General features: G+C 35.2%; 1 protein-coding gene across 1 annotated transcript; it reads right to left on the bottom strand.

The window, feature by feature from the left end:
• Nucleotides 1-1,129: 1,129 nt before the first annotated feature.
• LOC127846988 (cell division control protein 6 homolog) lies at nt 1,130-24,258 on the bottom strand. Its single transcript, XM_052378464.1, has 12 exons — nt 24,124-24,258; nt 19,309-19,499; nt 17,949-18,119; nt 16,986-17,294; nt 14,972-15,171; nt 14,270-14,433; nt 11,767-11,873; nt 10,996-11,135; nt 9,031-9,196; nt 8,245-8,450; nt 6,461-6,601; nt 1,130-5,670 (listed from the first exon to the last, which is right to left on the bottom strand). The coding sequence occupies exons 2-12, from the start codon at nt 19,487-19,489 to the stop codon at nt 5,578-5,580; spliced, it is 1,878 nt and encodes a 625-aa protein (XP_052234424.1). The 5' UTR covers nt 19,490-19,499; nt 24,124-24,258; the 3' UTR covers nt 1,130-5,577.
• Between the last annotated feature and the right edge of the window lie 62 nt (nt 24,259-24,320).

Raw genomic sequence — 24,320 nt, forward strand, 5'->3', positions numbered from 1 at the left:
AGCTGTTTGGTGATTATCTCGTCAGTTTTCAACAGCTGTTTGGTGATTCTGTTGTCAGTTTTGAACAGCTGTTTGGTGATTCCATCGTGAGTCCTGATCAGCCGATTGGTGATTATATCGTCATTATTGAACACCTGTTTGATGATTATATCATTCATCCCAAATAAGTCTGTTCTAACACCTGCAACAACGACCGCAAACTTCATCCCTGGACGACCGGTCCGATAACTAAACAATGATCAAACTACGAAAATGACCATAGCTATAATTACATAACGTCTGTTGGGACGGGATAATCTAGACATTATTAAAACATAATGTCTTTGTCTACCATTTTAACGATATGTGTATCCCCCCTCCCCAAAAAAAGGCGTAGGAGTATAGAACTAACGTTGTCCGTCTGTCCGTCCGCCAGTCCTTCCATCCGTCACTAAATTAATTTTTGGCGGGGGATGTCATTCAACGAATTTGCTCGTGTATAAATAATACGGTTTCAAATACCTATCAAATTGCATCCAAGACGTTCGAAGAGGGAGTTTTTTCCGGGTTAGCTTGCCTGGCTCTTCTAGCCATATTGTGTATACTTAGTAGCTCAATGCACGTCTTACTAGGGCTACGTTTATCTGGACAATAATATATACAAATAGAGAATGGTCTGACATCTATGATCGAACCACTGTTGATAATATAGACTTTCTTATTGTGCTCGTTCACTAAAATTCACAACTCATTATTTTCGGACAACGATTTGAAGTATTGGTATTGCCTCTTAAATTGTACGCAAATTGTATTTATCAAGCATAAACGAGTCAGTAATTGTGTTATTGTTTAAAACGGTCGTTACTTTGACCTCGCGTCATTTGGAAAAGAATACTAAACCCACTCACTTTTCCTGAGTTAGCTGGTTTACCAGTAATAAATGCAAATACTTTTGCCGATAAGTGACAGCTGCTCCACTTTGAGCAGAAGTATAGGGTTGATGCCTGTAGATATCATTATCGATCCCCAAACAAGTTACGCGACCGGGCCGGGAATCAAACCCAGTCTTTGGATTTGTAGTCTAGTGCTCATCAAAACTAAGCTACCTGGCCCTGTATTTACAAATAAGCTATGCAAACAGAGATTACAATATGATTTATCAAATCTACTTTATTAAACACACATTTTGTTAACTAGTGTAAACAAAGTTTAGTTATCATTCAGTTATTTATTGTCATCTAAAAATTCACAACACAAAATAAATGCCGACACGTATTACATTATTTGATACAAATCGCCTGCTATTGAACATTTCAGACATATACAGACATATTCATAAATATGAAAGACGATAATGCATTCATGTCCAGTTTCACAAGGTACACATGCATCAAACATTTCAAATAAAATTGTGTTAAGACAAGAAGCTGTAACACAATGGCAAACACTTGACACAACATTATTAACATTTTGCAATATATCGGTAATGAATGTCAAACGATACGGAACATGAATAAATGGTTCGCGGTAATGACGTAATGCAGTATTATCCTGATCGTTTTCGTAAAAATGAGCGTAATGAACCACTTTGAGCAAGTTCATTTAATTTCATACAGATATATTTAAAAATATCTTAACATAAAAATACGGTTTACTAAAATGTATAACTTATCAATATATTATCAGATCATACCGCATGTTGCAACAGTAGAATACACAATCACGTGGGAGGACACATAGTGCAATGAATACAACATTCATTTTCAACAGTCATTTTTGAAACATACATGTCATCAGTAAGTTATAGGCTAAGTGATTCGAACCTACGCATACTTTCATCTCAAACTCTTTTCAATACAAGCATAAAATAAATAAGTCACAACTGCTCATAATTTTTCACATTCAGTCAGTTTGCTTGTTCTGTGGAATGAATAATCATCAGTTATGATTAAATTCTGGAACATACATAAAACATATATTTATTATATAGTTCTTTAAGTTAATAACATTCTCTCAGTTTTATTATGTTCAGTTTCAATATTGTTTTATTAACCTTTTAAAATAACAAGAGCTCAGCAGTCAGAGTCAGATGCCGACCCCCCCCCCCCCCAAAAAAAAAAAACAGGGCCTGACACAAAACTGACCATTACTAGGGCTGCAACAATATACCGGTATATCGGTATATATCGCAATACGCAATCCGCATATTGTATTGCGATATGATTTTCATCATACCGGTACGAAAATTTTACAAAAATTCACTCACATTTCGTCCAGAAAAGCCATCCGAAATAATGATAAAAAGGTAAACAAAACAAAGCAGTGTACATTATTTTTTACGTAAAAATAGCATTCTAAAAAGTGTAGTATACGGAGAAGCGTTGTTACATCCATGGGAGCATTCATTCGATGCTTTTGAACAGATTATCGTTGAATTAATTGCGCACAGCTGTAAATGTTTCGTTCGATTCTGATTTGAGCATTATCTGTAATCCGAATTTCGGAAACACGCTTCCAAATTTGAATGCTAACGCGACAATAAAAAATTATAGCGTCAAATACAAAGTGCTTTATCCTTTGTCTCAATAAAAAGCGCGCGAAAATTAAACAGACATGCAGAACGTCGCATGGAAAGTATGGGTGTATTTTGTGTTGTATAAAAACGGGAACATCACATCAGCTGAATTACGCCTGTTCAGTGGGAAAAACGCCCCGGTTGGACGTTATTTCATCACATCTTTAAATAGAAACAATTTCAAAAATGTATTTGATACTTAAGAAAATTTGCGAATGTTTGTGTTTCTTATTATTCTTGAGCACATTTATAGTAAATATTTACCAGAATTTGCTTTAAAATTGGAATTTATGGGATTATCGGGTAATTGGCAAGTTATAATTTTGGTACAAGTTAGCAATATATTGCGATATATTGCAATACGGGTTTTTGAACTGACAATATATTGCAATACGGTTTTTGGCGTATTGTTGCAGCACTAACCATTACAGTTAAACATATCATACCATTGTGACTTAGCCACTTAAATAAGTTTTAATTTGACACTGAATTATGCACTTATGTTAAATCATTGTTATAGTATGGCTGACCTTGACCTTTGACCTAGTGAACCCAATCTCATTCGGGGTCATCTACTGCCCAATGCAATTGCATGTAGGAAGAATTAAGCCAATAGTTGAATCAGTTAACGAGTTACTGGTCGGAAACGATTTCACATTTAGTATTACAGTGACCTTGACCTCTGACCTGGTGATCCCAATTTCAATAGGGGCAATCTACTTTCAAACGCCAATGCATATGGAAAGAATCAAGCTAATAAGTCCCTCCATTAACAAGTTATTGGTTAGAAACAATCATCACTCTTAGTGTGACATTGACCTTGATCTTTTACCTAATGACCCCAATTTCAATAGTGGTCATCTCCTGGCAAAGGCCAATGCACATGGGAAGTGTCAATCAAGTTGTCTATCAAAAACAAACCGGTCTACCGACAGACCATCCGACATCCAGCAAAAGAATATACCTCCTCCTCTTTGAGGAGGGGCATAAAAATAAGAGGAAAATATTGGGCTAAATACCTTATACTTCATACATACATTTCATTTCATACAAAACTACAAATGGGCTTTTATCCAAATTGTAAACATTATTGCTGTACAACAGTACTGATAGTATCAATCCCAGTTGAAGAAAGTATTTTTATACATATATATATTTGTTAACTGAACAAATATGTGAGCATACTTAACAACTCAGATTTACAAAGCTATTTCAAATTAAGTTATACTGAAATGTTTAAACTGCTTTGTTACACAATTGTATGCCGCCAATATATCGATATAGTATTCTTTGCTTAACTGCAAGTATAAATATTGCAATATAAAAAAACAATCCTAATTTAGGTAATGGAAATTGTTGCTTTCAACAAGCACCAAGGAAAATGTCAAACATTTATTTCATTAGTATTTTAATGACTAACATTTCAGAAGTTTCAAGTTGAGAAAAGATTTGTCAATCTTATCATAAATTACCACTATTCCCTATATCTCGTAACTAAAATCAAATGAAAGAACAACTTATAGTCTAATCTATCAATAATATAATTAAAAAGCTATTTGGTTTCATAATTGCTTTTTACTAATTTTTTCCTTACTTTTTTACATGGAATACTTATGCAAAGTTCACACAAAACATACATTGAGCCTTAAACACATGTTCTAATTCTACTACCAGTCATAAGGACTGTCAGCAAATTGAGGTTTTACTTTTTTTAAATCTACGACACAAAGTTTGGAAATAAGCATTTCTGTCATTAGTGAACACGTACCTTTAACTATTTGCATAACTGTAATACTTATTGACTTGTCCTACATAACAAAGAAAGTAAGAAAAAAACAATATCAATTGAACTATGTCACCTTCACAAGTTCTTAAGTAAAGTTCCACGTACTTATATATTACTTTAATATGAAACTAAAATAGATAACATTAGAATGCTAAAAATTTAATTTTGTACAATCACATAGTAAAACAAATATAATCTAAACTAGAATATGATTGTCTAATCTACAAACAAATCAAAATTGTCTTACTATCTCATTTCCATACATTTGCTTCAAAATTTGGAACATTTGTCTTATTGCAGCACATGACAATAATTCAGTATTGGTTTGTTTCTTGTATAAGAAACAAGGGTTAAGCCATATGAAAAAAATTCCTGGGGGTCTGTTACAGGGCCATACTTTGGGGGAAAAAATACAAAAATGGTTTAGTTTGTACATTGTGGTATAATTAAGCTGTTCCATCGTACTTACATCCAATCACCCATTCTGCATTAGGGCAAGTTCTTTATAAAAATGTATTGAATGTCAATTAATCTGTATAACATTTTATAAAATTGTTGAAAACGATTAAAAAGCGGTTGCATGTGTCTGTATTTACGAACAAAAAAAGGGTGGGACATATATTTAAAGGGTGGAGCATACAAATGGAAGGCCCCATACTTCCATCCCACTGTCGCGAAATCCATAAGAAATGAATGGTATTTCTTGAACAGACAGTGGTCAAAAAAGCTTAATCGTTTTCAAATATGCATCAAAATGAATTTTCAACACACTTATCCAGCAATAAATTTTAATTACTATGTAATTGCAGTTTGATTACTTTCTGGAAAGTTTTGCTATCATGATAATCAGATAATTTATTTAATTATTTCATTAGAATATTTCATTGATTCCCGATTCTGACACTTAAATGAGCATATGCTCAGTTCCAAAATTAATTAAATTCTTAACTACAGTACAATTAACATGCTGGTTTCAATGCTGATTGAAGACAATATGTTCCTTATATGCAATTAATATATGATCTTCTCTACAAAGTCTTTTATCGCACACATCACTACATTATGTATTGGGCTAATTGGGGTTTCAAAATAAAACCTGAATCTGCATCAAGGATTTTTCTGCCCCTTTCTAGCAAGTCTTTGATGCTACAAACCACCATAAAAACCCATGTGCGTGTTCACGGGACTCATTTTAACGCATACAAACGCGACTTATTTTGATGCATGAATACGGGCCTCATTTTGGCATGCCTTCTTGTAGAATGGTAGATACAAGAACTTTGTCCTGAAGGGTGTGTTCCAGTTCTTTTTCATCCAACTTCAGAGCAATCTGTAATCAATAAATTACTGCTTTATAAAATGTAAAAATTTCCATCAACAAATCAGGACTTTTTCCTTCTTAGTGACCAGCCATTTTCACAACTTTGAGTATTTTGCATCTCAAATTTTCAAAGTTTGCAACTCAAATTTTCAGTTTAAAAAAAATTGACTCATTTGTTCACAATGTTCACGAATTTTTTTCACAAATTAAAATTTATAAACTGATTTATAAATAGGGGAAAAAGCCCTTGCAATGTGTGCACTATTCCGACTAAAGGAATGTCTGGCAACTCCATGGGATACTTCACCCCCTGTAATCATCAACCATAAATCTCGCTTTCATACCTGTTTATAATTTCTCTCACATATGCATAAGAATTATCTCATGAACATCATGTATTATTTGCAGACTATTTCAGAGCTCTTATGCATAATATTTTTTTATTTGTTTTTAGTTTTTAATTTCATCTCTTTCTTTAATATTGGCTTAAAGATACCACTATTATAATTAAAGCCAAAATTACTAAAGTTGAAAGTCTTCATTAGTCTTTTATTTGCATTGTCAACATTAGGGTCATTTCAAAGAGATTAATGAGTGACAATTTGCATGATTATCTTAATCAAATTTATAGACTAGATTTTTTTATAAATAGAGACTTCTTTGAACAAAAAAATCTACTAAAGCAGAAATAGTTGTCCCTGATCAGCCTTTGTAGACTGCACAGACTAACCACAGATGCATTAAGCCCCGTTTCCACAGAATGCCAATCAAATACTATAAACGTCTTCAATGTGCTCACCTTGTTTAGCCTAGTCTCTTTGCCCTTCTTAACACCAATCATGCCTCTGGCTTCCAGTAGAGTGATCGCCCCTTGGAACTCAGACTGGTCCACTGCAGCCATCTGGCGGTTCTTGCAAATCTTGCAGTAGACATCATGCAGCTGAATGAAAGACAACAGGCTTATTTAGTTTAATACAGAAACAAATAATTAATTTGAGGTATATTAACAGAAACATTGTTTATACATTCCTTTACTTTATCTTAAACAAGAGATGTATTTGTCAGAAACACAATGCCCCCTATTGCGTCGCTTTGAAATAAAATTTCAATATATCATTTGGCAGGTTTAGATCTCTCTTTCAAAGCTTATTACTACCCTTGGATTGTATTTATTGACTTTTGACCTTGAAGGATGACCTTGACCTTTCACCACTCAAAATGTGCAGCTCCATGAGATACACATGCATGCCAAATATAAAGTTGCTATTTTCAATATTGCAAAAGTTATTGCAAAACTTTAACCAATGTTAAAGTTTTGGGACAGAATGACAGACAGACAGGCCAAAAACAATATACCCCCGATCATTCGATCCGGGGGCATAAAAATGATTGTCACCAAGCTATTGGAAAGCCATCTGGAAGTTTTTGCAAATCTTCCAGTAGACATGAAGATGAAGGATGAATACTAAATACTAATAAAATGTACCATTTATTTATTTGTGATATGTTTCTGGGTTAACTTTAATCATTCTTGACCTCAACCTGCAAACAGATTGTCATACAGTGCCATTTTAGAAACATAGCAGGGGAGTAAAATACTCTACTGCTCTTTATTAAAATGTCACAACATTCTTTACTTTTATATAGATCCTGCAATGTTGGTAGGGCTTTATTACTTCATTTTGGGAAAAGGGCCACACAGAAAATATATAGAAATTTCTATTTTAAATTAAGTTTTTTTTATAGGAATATGTACAGGTTCTTTGTAGAATTCAGTTTACCAAAATAACAGGGCATAAGTCAGTAGTTCAGGCAATTTATAGAAGTATTAACAGCACAAATACTATTAAAAGAATGATATTGCATCAAATTAATATCATACACCTTTTATCTTTTAAACAAAAGTTTATACTGAACATATTCATAGGAATCAATATTTTACTCAACAAGAGCACAGCATAAAAGGTGACACGCTCAGCTACTGGTGCAGTTTCGAATAAATGAAAGCTTGTCAGATTTTTTATTTTTAGAGGTCACAGGGACCTTGACCTCTGACCTAGTGGCCCCAAAATGGGTGTGGTGTGTAGAACTCATCAAGTTGCATCTATTTATGAAGTTTCAAAGTTGTAGGTGGAAGCACTTTGATTTTAGAGCCAATGTTAAGGTTTTAGCAAGACGCGGACGGCGGACGTCGAGCTGGCTATGACAATACCTTGGGTTTTCTCCGAAAACGCTGAGCTAAAAATAAATGCATATGACTGAACATTTATCTGAGCTGTGAGCGTAGTGAGAAAGAAAAATATTGGTTAATATGTTCTTCAAAATGCTACTCACTGATTAATTTCAGACCTGCACATTCTACAAAATGGCAAAAACATTGAACACTTAAGAAATAAATGAAATTATAAGTGTGTTTACAAATATAGGATTAAGATCCAAAATGTAAAGCTTTATAAGAAAAAGGAATCTGTTGTCAGCCAATAATCATGTTCCTCTTCTGAAAAGTAACTGGATTGTCCGCTGTTCTTAAAAAGAAAGAAACCATTTTTTAGCCATTTCTTTACAAAGAGAGACAACTCCTACCTTTCCAGTCGTGACCTCCTTGACCTTTCCCTGTTTGAGCAACAGCAGCAGGCTACACACCACTAACTTCTGCTGTAGTGGTATGGTCTCTTGCTGCTGTGCTGCCGCCCCGGACCCATACACCATTGACAACACATTGTTGATGTGAGCAACTCCTATTTTCTGTGGAACTTTTGGGGGCGACAGTTTTCTAGGGCTTTTGCTTCCTGCACAAAATATAATGCACATCAAAATCAAATAATGGACAAAGCCAGTCCCAAGTTTAATTTTCTTATGTGTTGTTCTTTTCATCAAATTTGGGGCAATGCTTAGGGCTCTATTCCAAAAATGTTGATAAACAATGATAATTTGAAATTTAGAATAAGTTAAACCACTAATAGAAGAAACTGAAATTCTGAGCTAGACACTCCAGCACCAACACAACATGACAGAAGGGCAGACAGAAGAGGGCATGGACAAATGGACAAGAGCAAGTCTATATGGCACCCTCATAAAAAGGGGGCACGTAAAACCAGACACACAAATAAAAATTCTTAATCATGGTGCATCCGTAATATTAATCCTTTTCCCACTTAGAAGAAAGGTGTAAATGGTGATGTGCAAACAGCATAAAACCAGAACAGCCTGCGAGTAACTGTTTACTGCTCATCAGTATCTAAGGTTTGGAGATGAAACCTTAAAAACTTTAATCTAGTAAGAAAGGTCTTAAATTAAATTTCATAGGGACTACAAATGCATGAAAATATGTATCTAAGTGGTAAAGAGTTAACATCAATCTATGCTCACCATTAGCAGGTGGAGGTGAGAGCACTGCCTGTGACCTTACGCTGGTCTCCACCATCTCAACAGCCCGCCGACACACGTCCAGGGCCTTGCGCATGTCTCCTGCAACTGCTGAGATCTTGCGGGCACAAAACTGGATAGCCACAGCGTCCATTAGGTCTTCATCAAGCTGCATACAGACACAGGAGTGAGATTTAAGTACATCTTCAAAGGAGGAGAAATCCCTTCCTCTCTTACAAGGTTCACATAAACTCTTTATTGCTATGTATATCCATTTACTATTTGTAAAATTAGTTTGACATTGAAAGCGAGGAAATCAGCATTAAAGTGATATTATGGGCATCTAACAGTATATAGGTGTCTTTCGCAACCATTGTTTATTTTTGGTGTTTTCACTTCATATACACTTATATTTGTTAGTGCAGCATCAACATACTAAAACAATATTCCGGAAAGAGAAAAATAATCCATTTGAATATCAAGGGTACTTTCGTTTTGACGACAGAAATGATTCGATGTACGATGTGAGCCTAATGTAGTTTTCATGCAGATTCGTTTATACGACAAAAAGACACAATTTCGTTTTACGGATCAATTCGGCTTAGAAGACTGGGTGAGTCATGTAAAATATCAAAAATAATATATACTTTTTATAAACAACTGGTACCAAGATGAGTTGTACATAATTGGTCAGTTACTACATTTTAACTAATTCTTTTGACCTGTAAAATTCTTTTCAGCTCAATTCAACAGTGAAAAATGCCCATAATATGACTTTAAGGAGGAAAAATCACACCCAGACAGACATTTTTTTAAATCGCAGAAATTACAGTTCTAACAAGACTATTGCCAAGCAATATATGTCCGATACCGGCTCCACCATTGTCAGAAATTCCACCATTGTCAAATAATTTTTTTATTTGTTGCCATAGCAACCATAATTTTTGATGGAGGAACAAAATGAAATGACGTGCATAATGTCCATATTGCCTTCTATCCAGGTTTCAAGTTTCATGAAAAATATTAAGAATTTTTCAAGTTATCGCAGGATCTAGAAAACCACCATTTTCAGCAGTATTTCTAGTCTATTTGTTGCCAACGCAACCATAATTTTCGATGCAGGAACAAAATGAAATGACGTGCATTATCTCCATATTGCCATCTATCCATGTTTTAAGTTTCATGTAAAAATATGATGCACTTTTAAAGTTATCGCAGGATCCAGAAAAGTGTGACTGACAGACTGACTGACTGACACACAGAGCGCAAACCATAATTTCCCTCCAGTGAAACTGGTCGGGGACCGACAACAAGCCAACACAAATTCTTACATTAATACTAAAGACCTAGAAACTGTTATGCATTTACTAAGACATTAACAAGAACTGTGTTTGTGAAACACAATGCCCTCTACTGCACCGCTTTGAAGACATATATTTGACCTTTAACCTCAAAATGTGCAGCTCCTTGAGATACACATTCATGCCAAATATCAAATTGTTATCTTCAATATTGCAAAAGTTATGACCAAAGTTTAAGTTTTGGGACAGAATGACAGACAGACAGAATGACCGACAGACAGGCCAAAACAATACACCCCTGATCATTTGATCCGGGGGAATAACAAATAAAGGAAGATCCTGTTCAAAAGCTGGTAAAGTTGTACTTATCTGAATCAGTGAGAAAAAAAATCAGTGTCAATACATCAGCTTTTTGTGTTGTGACTTAAAGTATTTAAACATGATTTCTCTGTGTGCATGAAATAAGCAAGTATACAATATATGTATTTACAATTCAATCTAAAAAAATATGCAAGTAATTTCTAAATAACATTATTGTTTGGCAACTGAAAGGGGAATTTACTGAAAATAGCAAAAATGATTTTACTTTTTCTAGCATTTTCTAGAAATTCATAGAGCGGAATTTAAACAACAATAACTATTTCCATGTTATGTGCCAGCTACCTACATCTTTTATTCTGTCTTTTAAAATGGCCGAAATTTGTTCCTTTGTGTAGGGTGCAAAGTTCAGCAGTTTGGGACAGCAGTTTGGTCTTGCCTGAAGTCTCGGCAAAACACGATCAGTCAAATCTAAAGCGTTGGCTATTCCTGTAAACAAAAATTTCACATTTATAATTGTGAAAATATTAAATATACCCGTAAAATGTACTTATCCAATAGTGAAAAAACAAAACAATTCTCTATTGCCATCTGACAAATTCCCAAAGGAAGAAAAATTTCATCAATTTTATTCCAAACTTGCATTTTTTTGCAAGTGAATACATAAAAAAAAACACTGAAACTGCACATTTCAAGCAAAAATTCATGTTGCAAATGAAATTTAAATGTGTGCAATTTGTAACAAGCATTTTAAAAGACCTAAAATCTCAACTCTGTAGTTTCCACAACATGAATTTTCCAGATTTCAGGTTTTTGGCTTATTTTTCTCCATTACATTAGTACTGGTAATTTGCCCCAATAGGGCAAACAAATTATCAAAAATACAAAGGAAAAAGGGGGAAGTAAAAATGAGCAAGACATAGCACCCTGCTCTTCATCCTTCATCTCAACTCTTTCAGTGCTGGAACAGAATTTTGAAGGCCCATGCAAACAGTTTGCTATTCTGATAGTATTCTGTGAAAAAAAATGAAGAAAATGCTAATTTTAGAAATTCAGCAGACGACATTTTAGCAGACGACGAATTTCCCAGCATGCAAAGGGAAAACACAATGTAACTCACCAACAAGTATGAGTCGAGACTTAGGGAGTGAGGGCCACTCAAAGATCGTGTACAGCACTTCCTGGTTCTTGCTATCTAGCTGGTCGATCTCGTCCAAAATGAGCACACTGCAGAGGGAAAGATAGCAATAAAATGCAACGAATAAAGTGCAACACAGGGGTGTTTAAAAGGTTCAGTTGATTGGGGTAATAACCTTTTAAAACAAAAGCTGTGTTTGTGAAACACAATGCCCCCTACTAGGCCAGAGCTTTCCACAGGATTTTTGTCAGGCTGATAGGGGTGGTTCAGGAGGGGTGTTCCTCCCAACTTTGATTTTTTTTAATTTACCATGTCAATTGACGTTCTGTGGTGCGTTATAACTCAAAGAAAAACAGCGTCAAAAGGCGTCATTTAGTGCGCTAGGACTCTTCAAGAAAATCCCCCAGTCATTGGAAAATATATATTGTTTAATTGTTTTAAAACTTTCACGCATAGATATTAAAATCCCGACTCTTAACGATTCCCCAATACATCCGTTTCAACCCGACTCTATTACTGTATACTAACTCCTTTTCAAGTTTTTATTACCCGATAATCCTGTTTATTCCGTTTTTATAAATCACTTTTTGGTAAATATTTACGATAAAAGCTCTCTATTATATCTTTAACACAAACCTTGCCATTTTTCTATAGTATCAAACAAATTTTAAGTGACGATTTATATAGATTTGATGAAATATTGCCTCTGAATACGAGTCAATCCCCTGACATGTTGCATGCTTGTTAAAACGCTCAATACACGCACGTTTTCTATGCAAATGACGCGACGTTGTACATGCTGCATAATTTTTGCGCTCTTTTTAATTTGAGAAAAATATTTGCCACAAAATAAATTTGCACTGCTCGTTTGAAGCAAGAATATTTCAACGTTGCGGAAACATTAACATTCGGAAGTGTGTTCGGATTAAAAACGCGTAAACATCGACTTATGGGAATGGGTTTAGGATTACAAATTTAATAAGTCCAATTTGAGATTTCAACAAATATTAACAGTTGCGTTATGAATTCAACAATAATTTGTTTAACATTTTACGAGTCGAATAAATGTTTTGACGGAATTATGCATGAAATTCACGTTGTCCACGAGGATTACGGGCGGTTGTCATCATCAGTCTACTTAGTAACTGGCTAAGATTTCTGTGGCAATTACATGTACGTCACGAGTCGTCTGCATGATTTAACTGCAGGCATGCCTGCCTACTTCTGTCGCTCATACAAAGCGTGCGCTCTCATTGGCCAATATTGATTTTCTAATACAGCGACGCTCCGCCTTTAGGTGGGCATTAGTTGGGTAAAGCTAAAAAGGATCGTAAATCGTCTTTCAAAATTTTTGGCGAAGTCAATATCGCTTTGATGTTAAGCTGCAATAACTGTCAGAATACACTGATCGGAAAATTTCAGGTGCCCTGGGGACTCTGATTTCGAAATTCAAGCGCCCCGCTGAGGGACCGTTAAATTGCCCGTGGAAAGCACTGTACTGGGCTTTGAAGCCATAAATTAGACCTTTGACCTTGAAGGATGAACTGGACCTTTACCACATTTAAAATGTGCAGCTCCATGACAGAGATACACATGCATGCCAAATATCAAGTTGCTATCTTCAATATTGCAAAAGTTATGACCAAGGTTAAAGTTTTGTGACCGACACACACATACAATGACAGACAGACAGGCGAAAAAAAATATACCACCGTTCATTCAATCCGGGGGCATAATAAGCTCTGTGAGTACTTTTAAAAAGATGTTGGATAGAACACATTTGTAATTGCAGAATAAACACCTCTTGGTTAAAGTTTATTGCTTGGGAACAGTTAAAAGTTAAACAAGTTACAAATGTCCTGCAAATAAGAAGTATTCTTGAAAACACAGACCCAGGACAGGGAGCAGATATATTATGTATTCACCATTCTTAGACGGGGCTTTAGATTGTATCACGTTTTTGGAACCAAACCGACTCACTTAGAGAAAGGGCTGACAATAGCAAAGGACCAAGCCTTAATAAAGAAATGTACATCAAAGCATACAAGAACAAGCAAATTCGTTGAATTGATACCCCCCGCAAATATGCTTCTGGATTATTTGACACTAAAAAAGCATATTTTCAAGATACAAAGGGCCATAAATCCGTAATTAACAGATGGTATACAATGACGTGCATCATCCTCTTATTTATAATATATATACTCATACCAAGTTTCAATAAAATCCGCCAAAGCACTTCCAAGATATTTCTCTGGACAGAAAGACGGACGAACAACGCCAAAACTATGGCGGGGGATAACAAATTATTACAGACTGGTATATTACAGTGAATTATTATCATCCCAAAACTCATCAATTCAAACTTATGCAGATCAATGAATAGTTGTCATTTTCTACATTAAATCCCAAAAGTTGTTTCAATTCTTTATTCTAAATATTTGTTAACGCTAATAACTTGAAACATATTGATTTCAACGCTTACACAGATGGCCCATCAGATGTCAACACCTTTTCCACAGCCCTTAGCCTCTCCTTAGCAGTGGGCATATTCTTGCCAGTAATGTCCGTGTACAGCTTTCCAAACACCGTCGCAGAATTATCCAGAGTCATACAGTTCAAATACACCGATTTGCAGCTGTGGGAGCCCTGAAGTAGCAATGCGGCTTTGAGCAAAACTAAGACCAATATTATCTATTTTCAAAAAATTTACCCATGTTTATTATTTAAGATTTTATCTATCCGCACTGTACGAACAATCTTCATATCGTTCCTCGTTGGCTTTTTGCTTTAATTGCAAAATAAACATTGTTTTGTTCTCATTAATATGAAACTAATTAATGGGACTTGTCTAAAGATTGTCAGCCATGGCAAGTTTCAAACTTTTTGTAAAGATTTAACTCTTTCAGTGCTGGAACCGAATTTTGAAGGCCTTTTGCAAACAGTTTGGATCCAGATGAGACGCCACAGAACGTGGCGTCTCATCAGGATCCAAACTGTTTGCTATTCTTATAGTATTCTTTGAAAACAACTAAAGAAAATGCTAATTTTAGATATTCAGCAGACGACATTTTAGCAGACGACAAATTTCCCAGCATGCAAAGGGTTAAGGACACTGTAAACCACAGATCAAAACTGCAAAGTCTTAAAACTCCAATACTTCTAACACCACCAAAACTAACAGTACCTTCAATTCATCAATTATGTGGGTCAACACAGCGGTCTTTCCAGTCCCAGGTGCTCCAGAGATGTATAGGCTTCCGGCAGTCTTTTTTGTCATGTGACCCTTGAGAAAGCTTCGAATCTCCGTCATCTCAGTGTCTCGCCCAATCAGACGCTCTGGCTTGGCCGTGTGGAAAACCTGCTTGGCTTGATGGTAAGCCTCGCCTGAAACATAATAGAAGATTACACACATTAACACCATTTAGCATTTTCATTAAATTAAGCGATGACAAGAGCACCGCATAACGGGTGCCACGCTCGGCTGCGAAAGCTTGTCAGAATTTTTTTTTAGAGGTCCGTGACCTTGACCTTTGACCTAGTGACCCAACAAGAGAAGTGTTTGTCTGAAACACAAATAATGCTACCTACTGCGCCACTTTGAAATAAAATTTATATTTATCATTTGGCAGTTATAGAAATCATCTACCTTTAAAGCTTATTACTTCCCTTGGATATTGTCAAATCCAACCAATGGGGGGGATTTGTAGACAGTCAAAAATGACCAAGTCAGACATCACTGACAACCATGGCCTGTGGTTTATCAAAGAGATCATAGACAGAGTTCATTATGTATCTATGGACATAAGTCCACAGGTATGTAATGAACACTACTATTAACAACTGAGTACATGAAAGAAATGATAATTATATCATTTAAAAAAAACTTTGACAAATCAATCATTTGAGTTATAAATAATCAAAACAATAAATCTGTACAGTAACTGTGAAAAGAACTTCGATTCTTTGTAAGGAAATATATAATATGAGATTTAATAATTGTCTCTAACAAATCTCTATTTTTAGTAGCAAATAATTAAAAGCCACTACCGTGACTGTAGATTCACCACTCAAAATGTGCAGCTCCATGAGATACACATGCATGCCAAATATATAAAGTGGCTATGTTTAATATTGAATAATTATCTCCCTTTAAAGCTTATTACTTCCCTTAAATGTGTATTTTTTACCGTAGACCTTGAAGGATGGCCTTGACATTGACCTTTTACCACAATGTGTTTGTCAGAAACACAATGTCAGAAACACAATGCTGCCTACTGCCTACTGCGCCGCTTTGATTTATTTAACAAAAATATATAAGTGGGCAGGTCAGATAACTATGTTGGGCAGGTCAGATAACTATGTTCAATTAAAGATTATTACTTCCCTTGACTTTGTTTTTTCGACCCTAGACCTTGAAGGATGATGTTCACCTTGAAATTTTACAACTCAAAATGTGCAGCTCCATGAGATACACATGCATGCCAAATATCAAGTTGCTATCTTCAATATTTAAAAAGTTATGGCCACTGTTAAGGTTTTAGCACGAAGACTACAGCGGACGGCAGACGGCGGACAATGTGCTGGCTATGACAATAGCTCGGGTTTTCTCCGAAAACAGCCGAGCTAAAAATCAAAACAAGCAGTAAATCCCTGCACTGGGAACTGGTAGATTTTGAAGCAGGCTTGCTCAGAGTCTTGGCCTAACCACTTAGATAAGTATTTTACCCTTTACCACTTAGATACATATTAAACAGGTTACCACTTAATTAGTATTTCGACACATTTGCATTCCCTTAGTTTAATACTTACTAGATTCAAGTTTTAAAGGTTCATTTCCAATCCTTAGATACTGATGAGCAGCAAACAGCATAAAACCTGAGTTACTCGCAGGCTGTTCAGATTTTATGCGGTTTGCACATAGCGATTTGCACTTAGCTTCTAAGAGGGAAAGGGTTAAGGTGGGGGTGGAGGGTTCAATCAATGTCTTGGTCTCGGACTTAAATGCGTGCTCGAGATATTATATCAGAATTTGAAATTGAACAGTTAATTTGGTGAAATCAATATATTAAGTACAAATACACAGAAAATACATAATAAACAAGCAAATTTGTTGAATTGATATCCCCCGCCAATTTCAAACTTTTGTGACAGATGGAATGACAACCCCAATTCTATATCCCTTAAATAAAAACGCTTACAATTAGGTCTTGAAATCTTCAGAGATGGCGACTTTTTAGGGCTGAGTGCTGCAACAAGTGATTTACGTGGAGATTTTTGTGGCGAAGATAACAATGGCCTCCCATGAAGCAATGTTTTCACTGGTGATTGAGCAGCGTTCATGATATTGTTTGAAGCAAGTTTGATGGGTGACAGAGGACAGCGCAGCTGGACGCCTGCTGATGTAAGACTATAAGACCCTTTGGCTGGACTAGGTAATCCTTTGACTGGAGACCCCACATCAGACTTCTTGGGCGACAACAATCCATTATCTTTCCCAGAATGTTTGTCTGAAATGTATTAAACAATTTTAAATATAGACAGCAGAGGAGCATTTCCATAGCACCCATAATTAAATCTATTTGCACATAATCATTTTCCAAAAACAGGGCCCTTGCTACACTTTGGGGGATTGGGGCCAGGGCCCTTAGAGGGCGAAATTTCGCGTCGTTTTGGGCAAAAAGGGGAATTTTAGATCTTTTCATCAACAATTCAACACTTAAAATTGCTATATTTTAATGTAATTTACATATATATATAAATGATTTAATCAAAGGTTAATAGCACGATACCAGCTGGCAACAAACAAAAAAAAATAGTTGAAGGGGGAAATTTTTAGCTGAAATAGGGGGAAAAAGTATACTATTTTAAGGGGGAATGGGGCCGAATTTCAGCTTTCAGATTCCGAATTTCGGCTGCTTCCCAACCACAAAAATCTACGTTTTTTTCCCCAAAAAGCTGACCAAAATTTCCAAAAAACGCCCAATTTCATGGTTTATCGTGCTATTTTCCCCAATTTCATGGTTTATCGCGCTCATTTCTCAATTCAAATGGCACAGGCTGTAACAAATAAAAGCAAAAAAAAATCGCTGCAATTGAAATCCCTTGATGCCCATGTTAAAAAAGCCATGCTTGGTGGGCCTTGATTTTTCAATTATTTATACCATCATTTTGACTATCACTGTCAGACAGTCTTGCAACTGCCAACAGTTTTGCCAGGCTGCCTCGGGTAGGTGTCTCTTCAAGGCGCTGGGGCAAAGCAAGATCATCCTTGACCTTTGACTTCTTGCTTGGAGTGTGAAAGACTGGCACCGGCTGGTTTTCAGAGTCTTCTTCTGCACATCAAATTATATACAATCAGATAAAAGTAATTCCCATTGGTACACACCTTAACAACAATTATTCCTTTGATTTGCTCACAGTAAAATGCAGGATTTGCTTTTATAAACGGAGATTATTAAGTAATGCATAATTGTCTTTGCAGAATTCTTAAAACTAATGTACAATGTAGGCTGTGCCTTTTGGCCATGTAAACCCAGGCTTTTTCACCCTTAATAAAGCTATATGTATATAATAAGAATTTCGGCCCCTTCCCAATTAAAAATAAGGTGCTTTTTTCCCAAAATTGAGAGAGGAATTTCCCAAATTGTAAAAAAAAAAATACTCGGGCATCTCCCAAATTGAAAGCAATGAGCTCTAATATGATTAAGAATGCACCACATTGACAATGTGTCTTTTAATACTTTTGCACAATAAAAAAGAACTTGTTTCAAAAACTTAACCACGGTCTTCCCAAAATGAGCAGTTATCGCTCAATTATCAATTTGAAAGGCTATTAAGGCCTCTTCCCAATTTTCTGATGAAAAGCCCTGCAACCTTAACTTTGAATTCAATTATTTAAAATACTGCCCGAATATTAAAGGGGATTGGGCTCTGTGTCAAACCCAAATTCGCCAAAAAAAATGACATGATGATACAAAAGCAAAACAAGGGACAAAATTGTCACAAAATTGTTTTCATTGTGAAAAAAAATCTGATAAAGGGAGAAAACTCAAACTGAACTTTTAAAATGAACAAACAAAATTAACCCCCTTTGTAAGTTTGTTTTTTAAAAAAATCTATTTTTAGTCGTGGCGACCTTGACATTGGAGATATTGATGTGATTCTTTCGTGCGACACACCGTCCCATGATGGTGAACAAATGTGCCAAATGATTTTAAAATCTCACAATGAATGACATAGTTATGGCCAGGACAAGCTCATTTATGGCCGTTTTTGACCTTTGAACTCAAAGTGTGACCTTGACCTTGGAGATATCGACGTAATTATTTCGCGCGACACACCGTCCAATGATGGTGAACAAATGTGCTAAATGATTTTAAAATCTGACAATGAACGACATAGTTATTGCCCGGACAAGCTTGTTTCGCCCGCCCGCCAGCCAGCCCGCCCGCATTCGCCAATCTAATAACCAGTTTTTTCCTTCGGAAAACCTGGTTAACAATCTGAAGGAGAATATCCTACCATCACTATGTCTTTTTCGTGGTGGTGAATCTAATGAATTGGCGCAAGTTTCTTGTTCTTTCTTTGAATTACGAACCGAACGTCTTGTTGCTCTAGTGGATTGGGTTTTCTCTTCTGAGCATGAATTTTTTGTGGATTTCCTGACTTGAAACTCTAATTTCCTTTGAACGTTGACAGACATATTGAATTCTCTGGAAAAAATTGAAGAATCTTAAGTAAAAATTAGCACCAGCATTCAGGGTTGGCATATTGACCGGTCAATTGAGTATTGACCGGGCCGGCGGTCAATACCCGGTTAAAACCGGTCAATACTGGTCTTTACTGGTCAATACTGGTCGATTGAAAATTGTAGCATTTAAACATTACAAAGGAGCCATTTTATATTAAATCAATAATTATTCTGTAATTGATAAACTTTTTGCCGAGTTATTTTTTGTAAAAAAAATCTTTAAAGCTGTAAAAAGTTACTTCTTTATTATCAGGGGTTTTTTTACTAAGAAAGTGACGCTGATATTCGGCGTCTTCCCCTACCAGAATTATTCCCCTAAAAAAAACATTTCCTCTCAAAAAATATAATTTTTCACCAAAATATAATATTTTACCCTCAAAGAAATGTTTTTTTTCTTTTGGGAAGTCGACACTTATCCAATTAGTACCATGTACAACGATCTCGCTCTCTCTCTCTCTCCCGACGAACACTCAAATCTGGGAATCCCAGTGATTCTATATATAGCTCTTAAATTACGTCATGGAAACCGGGCAACTAATTGTATTAATCATGTGACTATTTTACTGGACTCCGGTCTTGTGCGAGAAGGGTGTTTCGTCAATTAATTACCGGAAACGAGTCAAATTTTCATCCGGGTTATGTGAAAGCCAAGATATAAACGTTAAAACTGAAAAAAGTCTCACAATTGGCGTTCATACACAATCAAAATAAAACGTTCGGACTCGGAAAATATTAATTGTGTTGACGCATTTTTTAACAATGAATCATCAAAAACCGTTGAAACCCAGCAGGATTTGGAGGTACATGTAATCAACATCAATTACTACTGTCGGATTATTGTGAAAGTGAAAGTAGACAATCGGCAGCTGCCGCACCTTTCCCTTCCAATACTGTAGCAGATCTAGATCGTCAACCCATTCATCATGAAATTGAAATCACAATATTGACATCGTTCCCCGGCCCCAGTTGAAAACATTTCCCATTATTAGAGCTACCCCTGCAACTTTATTTAGGCAGAGCTCCAGATAAAAATTTGGTCAAATTCTTATTTACTCCCTATTTCGAAAATTATTTCTTATTTTACCCTCTAAATAAAATTAATTCTTAACACTATATTACCAAATAATTTTTATGCATTGTTTTTGACACATCAACAATCCAACATTTTGGTTTATAGTCTTGGAAAAGCCTGGCTTTCTATTCCGTTTCTTGCTTTCCCATAATCGGACAGCTTTTTCTGGCTCAAAAGCCCCACATCTATCTTGCTCATCTTGCTTTTTTTGCCTTCCACGCTTCGATACACCACTTCGGTCGGCCATTTTGATTTTTTATTTAAAACAGTAACTGACACTTCGACCTAGGTCATAATGGCATTTTGATCGCCGTTAAAGTCATATCAAAAATATATATTTAACATTTAATTCTAATGACATTTTGAATAGGTATATTGTATATTACTTGTGCATAAAATTTACGATAAGTGTAATTAAAAAGGAACAATAAACAGTAATGACTCGCCTGTAATACAAGGAGAACAGAATCGAGACTGTTTGGCCTTTCGATCGTTCTTAAGTGTGGCCCTTCCTCACAGCAAACGCTTGAGTGACGTTGATTTAAAGTTGTAGTTTTAATTGAGCGCCTCGACGAGCCAGAACCGGGATGAAATGTTTACCGTATAAAATTTGCTACTGGAAGTTTTATGCACGTTCGAAAATGTCGAATTCGTGTTTTATTTTTTCAAAGCGTAACTTTACGCAAAGATTTTAAATCTAAATCATTATTTAAGAAATTTTATTCGTTTTTACGCCTTTACGCATGTTATCTGGAGCACTGTTATTTAGGACTTTGACTTTAATATCATACTTGTTCATGTGTTTAAGAACAAAAAGGTCAGAGACATGCCTCTTTTTCTAAAAAAAACCCCTAAGTCTGTAGGTGAGTTATATACATTGAAATGAACAGTTTTTATTTTTTTTCCCAAATATGTCTCTTTAGCGCTTAATTTTTCCCTTTTACCCAGCGTCCAGCGTCTTCCCCTTTTTCTAAAAAAAACCCTGATTATTTATGGAAACAGCCTCAAATACATAAGGACTAAGGCAATATCTTTATCTCAGTGTATCACATCTGTTACTAGAGTACTATTGTAGGTACCATTGCATTTCACTTATCTATTGATATATCTATTTGATAAGCAGATGGACAAACAGAACTCTTGTGTATTCTAGGGTTATAAATCTTGCCTCTTAGTTGGTAATAAAATGCATGCAGTGTTATGTCTCTGATATTGACAATTAAGCAAATCTGCCCTTCGGCTATTTCATATCACTCACACAAAAGAAGATTACATTGTACTTACTATTAATTTAATAGTTACTTCTTACTTGTTTCCTTTCTGTATTAAGAGGGTTTTTTCCCTTTCATATTAAAAAGTTCAATTGGTATTCAAATGAATAAACAATCAAAGTTCTTGATTTTGCCAACAAATAATGTTTTCCAATTGTGGGTCTACTCTTCTTTTCAATTATTTTTTTCTTTTAATAATTATTTCTTATTATGTTTTTATATTCTTATATCAATAAAAAAAAGTTTTTTACACTATTTTGTTTAAAAAGTATTTAAAGAAATCAATGCAAGAATACATGACAAGTAAGGATTGTGTCAAAAAGGTGCCATTTAAGGCCATATTATCAGTTTTGGGTGCCCCAACCTGTATAGGTGAGAAGACTGTTAGAAGACTGTGGGGACAGTGGGGTATGAGGAACAACGCATACACAGTAATTTACAGGTTCTTGTTGAATCAAGCACAGAATTATCTGAGCATTATAATTCATTAGAATTGAAAAAAAGTTCAATCGACCAGAAAAATCCAATTGACCAACTTTGACTTATTTGCAAAATTTTGAGAGATTGGCCTACAAATTGCATGAACAGGTATAAAACAGTGGGTATTAATAGCTTAAGACATTATTGGCAACATGTCTGTTTAATTTATATTATCAATATTGTTTAATTAGGCATGGAATATAAATTAAAATTGGGGGTAAAGTTCAATTGACCAGTATTGACCAGTAATGACCACTTCGGGAGTATTGACCGGGGCGGTTTTAACCGGTAAAAACCGCCGGTTAAAACCGGGGGCGGTCGATTGGTGCCAACCCTGCCAGCATTCACATATCACACTGTTATCTTTTTCTAGACTGTAAATTGTAATGATTCTGAACATTTAAATGATTAAACAGTGCCACTCTCTTTTTACTGACAAAATAGCAGTGGTTGAGTGATCAATGTAAAACAGTAGATATCCATTTCCAGAAGTTTAAAAGTCCTTTTTCACTGAAACTTTGTATGGGTAACAGGGGTGGCAAAATTTAAAAAAAAACTTTACTTGTCCACGGACAACCATTTAGGAAATATAACTTGTTCTTTTCTGAACTACACTTGTCCGTTTACATGTATGTTTATATAAACTGTAACGCATGTACTGATTAATGTTCAATATTGTGATATAAATCAAAATGAATATAATTTGCATGTTTCAGTTACAGGTATTTCCATGGGGCATTCTTTAAATAAGTATAATTATAAACGATATAAAGACTTTCTCACACTTTTAATCTTGCTAAGCTATTGTTACACATACAGTATTAAAATCTCAAATACATTTATTTTGTTGCATTTTCCTATCAAAGTGTGTCAAATTACTAACATGGTCTCATTAAGTTGTCACATAAGTTTTAATTTTTCATTCACAAAATGTGAAGTAGACTCCAGTAGTTCCATCTTAATCTAAACAATAAAAAAATGCTCCATTTTTAATGTTAAAAATTGTCTGAAATAACACAGTAGACGGTGTTTTGATTATCTCAGTCCTATACTTTCATATCTGTCTGATTGTAAAAATAAAGAACCAGTCTGTACACTGTTAAACAGTTGGGCCGCATGTTGAAAATGCGGCACATGTTCCTTTTTTGTGGGCCGGTTAACTCCGTATTTAAGCTTCATTGCTCCGCAAATAGCACTGACAATGTATCTCGTGTCAACATCCGGATATATAAAACTGATTTACAGCTTATATTTTTTGTATTCCTTGTATTTTTTTAAAACTGGTTGTTCACGGACAACTTTATTGAAAAAAAAATCAGTTGCCCAGACAAGCAAAAAGTACGACTCGGGCAACTTGGACATTTGATTTTGCCACCACTGGGTAATGAACAAAAACTTTGAAAGTTGTTTTTCACTGATGCAAATACCAAAACCATTAGAAGTCAGAATAAATAGCAACCTGCTGAATGCTTTGTCAACAATAACGATTAAGGTTTAATTTAGATAAGTTCAATTTGAAGTTTCCCTCAATTGATTTAACAGTTAAAGTCACAATCTGTAATTGCTGTGGAAGAAAAACATCGGCTTAAAAAAAATGAGGACGTAGTTTGTATGCATCTATTGCTATTTAAACTCCTATTAGGTCTCCAAAATCTTTGAACTAGAGTAGAGAGACGCGTTGCAAACACAAAAATAAAAAACAAAGCCTGAAAAATCAAACATCATGATTGCTATCAAAATTGCAAATTCATATATAATCGTACCTGTTCTTTGAGGCTGATTGTGTTAAACAAGATGTTTCATTCAAAGTAATGTTCTTTCAAATAATTTTCTGCTAACAATTTAAGATAATAAACTGTGTTTAGGAAACTTGGCGGGAAGTTGACTTCCGCCGTCATCTGATTGGACGATATTAAGCTTTAACACCGGAAATCAGCAGAAAGAAAACGGCTAATCACCA

This window comes from Dreissena polymorpha, chromosome 10 (genome assembly GCF_020536995.1).
Source record: "Dreissena polymorpha isolate Duluth1 chromosome 10, UMN_Dpol_1.0, whole genome shotgun sequence".
NCBI lineage: Eukaryota > Metazoa > Mollusca > Bivalvia > Myida > Dreissenidae > Dreissena > Dreissena polymorpha.